The 3,657-nt window shown below is 42.7% G+C and overlaps 1 protein-coding gene across 1 annotated transcript; it reads left to right on the forward strand.

Annotated features, from left to right (window-relative positions):
* The first annotated feature begins 1,398 nt into the window (after window positions 1-1,398).
* LOC126799331 (dirigent protein 22-like) lies at window positions 1,399-2,216 on the forward strand. The gene has a single exon (XM_050526513.1). The coding sequence runs from the start codon at window positions 1,410-1,412 to the stop codon at window positions 1,992-1,994; it is 585 nt and encodes a 194-aa protein (XP_050382470.1). The 5' UTR covers window positions 1,399-1,409; the 3' UTR covers window positions 1,995-2,216.
* Window positions 2,217-3,657: the final 1,441 nt, after the last annotated feature.

Consider the following 3,657-nt stretch of genomic DNA (forward strand, 5'->3'; position numbering starts at 1 on the left):
AGTCATTTCGTATCCTCTGTCCCTCTCACACCGCCCTACAGGCTATAGGCTCACCTCCTTCATCTGAAACTGCATCTCTCATCCCTTCCCTCCGACCCAGCCGCACGTCACAAACTCACATTGATCTCGAACAACATAAATCATTCACTAAAACTTTTGATTGAATCTTCACAAAAAAAAAATGCAAAAAGATGCTTCCTTCTCATTGAACATGAAATAATCAAAGTTCTATGTTTCAGTGTAAATGCAAACAATATCCATAGATGATATAAGAACACCGCATGCATGAGAAACCCATAAACATAAAATATAACTTCAATCATGCAAAATTAAGATCCTTTATCCACAAATTCATAAATCCATCACTAAGGGCAAGTGGAGGGGTCGTTCAATATGATACATGTTCATGTCCAAAAGATCATATTAACAAAAAATGCAAAAGTCTAATACAATTCCCAGGTCGTACCCATAAGTAAATCTAGAAATCTGAAATTGAAGTACTTGGAAATAAAAATTAATTGCACACTGAATTCTGACTTACTCATCTAGATGGAATACGATGCCCACAATGCAGCTTGGCCCAAAATGATCCCCAATACCGGTGGCAACTTCAGGGCAAATTAAGCATGAGACAGAGCTTTCATGCGACTTGGCTCCACAAACATGGCCACCGACCTATTACTTTCCTCAACGACAAGCTCTTCATTGCTTCTCAGATCCATACATAGAAACCCCCAAATCGAGTCCTCAAACCCCTAATTCTGATCAGCAGCGTCAAATCTGACTTTTTCCCCTCTCAATCTCAAGCACACCAAGACATTTTGCGAAGAGAGGTCTGATAGAGACTGTGACCAGCGAGAGGTAACAGAGGTAGGATTTTGCAAGCAAAGAGCAGGAAGAAATGGGATTCCAGAAATGCCCTCACAATTTTGATGGAAATCTCCGAAAATAACTGAGCAACTAACGGTATGCACTTAAATTAGGCTAGATATTGAACCCCAAGCATCATTTTGACGTTTTAGAAAGTAAATTCACCTTAATTCTCAATGAGTAAAACCTCACGTACTGATATTAAAATTTGTCTTTTGCTTTATACACCACATAACAGTGTTGTGACGGGTACACAGAATAATTATTTGTGTTTTTCTTTCTTACTACCCTCTAATGCACGTAATGATTCCTATATATCATCCGATCAAAATGTTGAAAAACAAGAAAATATGATTGACTGCTTCAATGCCTAGCTAGACTGCTTGTCTTATTGAAGTGTAAAGCACTCCTGGAATATATGCTTCAATTCCTAGCCTTACAATTTCATTTTGTCTTATATAAGGTTTCTACGTACCCAAGTGCTATAGCCTAGATCTGTTTACCATTACCACACAGTACCCCTCGATCTGTCATTAACAATGGCCATGACCCTCCAGAACTCCAGTTCCCTCTGCACCATTCTCTTGACCCTTCTCTTCATCTTAACACTCGTCGGCGCCGGCGACAACCGCTTCTCAAGACCCTTGTCTCGAGTCAAACACGGCCTAAAGAAAGAGAAACTGAGCCATCTCCATTTCTACTTCCACGACATTGTCAGCGGTCGCAGCCCAACAGCCATTAGAGTTGCCCAAGCTCCCACGACCCAAAATTCGTCCACAGGTTTCGGTGCGGTAGTGATGATGGACGACCCCTTGACTTCCGGGCCGGAGCTGGGTTCCAAGCTGGTCGGAAAGGCACAAGGCATATATGCTTCGGCCTCGCAAACAGAGATAGGGTTCTTGATGGTGCTGAACTTTGCTTTTATAGAAGGCGAGCATAATGGGAGTACTCTGAGTGTGTTGGGAAGGAACACAGTGTTCTCCACCGTGAGAGAGATGCCGATAGTCGGCGGGAGCGGTCTTTTCCGGTTCGCTAGGGGGTATGCTCGTGCTAAGACTCACAAGTTAGATCTGAACACAGGGGATGCTGTTGTGGAGTATAACGTCTACGTTCTCCATTATTGATCTCGTGATCGATTGCCGTACGTCTGTTCGCTTTGTTGATTATTTTAAAATTAATAACCAATATTGTACGTACGTAGCTTAAAATAATACGAGAGAATGATAGAGAGATCTAAATGTATCATGATTCTTTTTTTGGTTAAAAATGTATCATGATTCATGAGATGTAGAAAATGAGTCTTTTGCAATTGGACTTGGAGTTGACTTTCAGAGTCATCATCTCTTACTGTATTTCAACGGTCAACAAAATTTATTTTCTCCATCAGAAATATGGTTCACATTAATGGCGTCCTCTTGTTATATATGTTTGAATGTTATATAACGACGGAGTGAACTGACCGAAAGAGGAGATAACCCAACTGTGATGTTTAATCACTTTAATGTATACCTCCATACACTATAACAAGCAGACTCGGTAATATTAAGGGAAATTGCTCATTGAGTAATGCTAAATAAATTAACTTTTGGTGTACCACATATATACCACCTTATGTGGTATCTGATGTGGCATACCTACATTATTGAAATATAATTTTTTGTTTCCTTTTTATTTCTATTTTCTTAATTATTGTTGGCATAGGCTTATGCATATGCATATGCCCGCCATAATCAGCATAATTATCAACGCATTAATGCTAATAAATAGCTCAGTCTCGCAATACTAACAGTGAGTCAGCCGCACCAGCTATGCAATGGGCCTCCCCGCGGCCCAAATTGACTACGGACGCGCCCTCACGCGCATCTCAAAGAAGACTCCAGAAAACACTTTAATCGGACCTCATCCCACACCGGAAGATAAGTAAATGATCTACCTCAACTCAACAATAAAAGGTCAAACCCTTGACCTCATAAGGTAAGTACATTATATCCTCTACTGTTACTCTGCATAAGTTACATTCAGTCTAACTTAAGCTTCGGTGAGTCGAAGACCACACCACCGTGGTCTCTACTTTGACGACTTGTGTCATTTGTGACAGGGAAGAGACAAGGAGTACGACGTACTGCATCTGCAAAGAATACAACATATCACATCAGTATAATCACTACGTTAACATTGGCGTCGTCTGTGGGAAACCGCGACAAAAAGTTACCAAAAATCACATGCAACACTTAGCAAAGCAACTACACTTCGACATGAGTATTGTCAATCCTTCCCCCCCCCCCAACTCCGGTAGACGGTCATATAGAAGACGTAACAGACCTTAGCCTCAACCATCCACTACCTTCCGCCAACGACCCTATCATCCTCACCCCTACACCCGGAACGGTCGTCAGCACTAGCGCGACTCCGAATCCGGCGATCGCCACAAGAATGGAAAACATGGCCAAAGACCTAGCCGAGTGCCAGCAGCGAGATAGGATACAGGTGTAGCTCAAGCGAGCTTAACGCAGTCATCAACACGGCGAATCACAACACGAAGGCAGTGCGCAAACGAAAGGACGGGAACAAGTTCACTTGAGCATCATCTTGACTCCTTCCGAACTTGCCAAGAAGCGGCCACCATCACCACGACGTATTTGCAACCGTGAGGAGGGAAGCACGAGCGTCACCTCCCGCTCTAGACCCCACACAACTGACCACAGCACGGATCCCACACTAGCTCTAATATTGCAACGGCTAACCGCAATAGAGCAACAGGACACTAATCCGCGGTACCAACCAATG

The sequence above is a fragment of the Argentina anserina genome, chromosome 6 (assembly GCF_933775445.1).
Source record: "Argentina anserina chromosome 6, drPotAnse1.1, whole genome shotgun sequence".
NCBI lineage: Eukaryota > Viridiplantae > Streptophyta > Magnoliopsida > Rosales > Rosaceae > Argentina > Argentina anserina.

What these genes read in the sequence shown, in the direction of transcription:
- LOC126799331 (XM_050526513.1), top strand. Translation starts at nt 1,410, where the DNA reads ATGGCCATGACCCTCCAGAACTCCAGTTCCCTCTGCACCATTCTCTTG.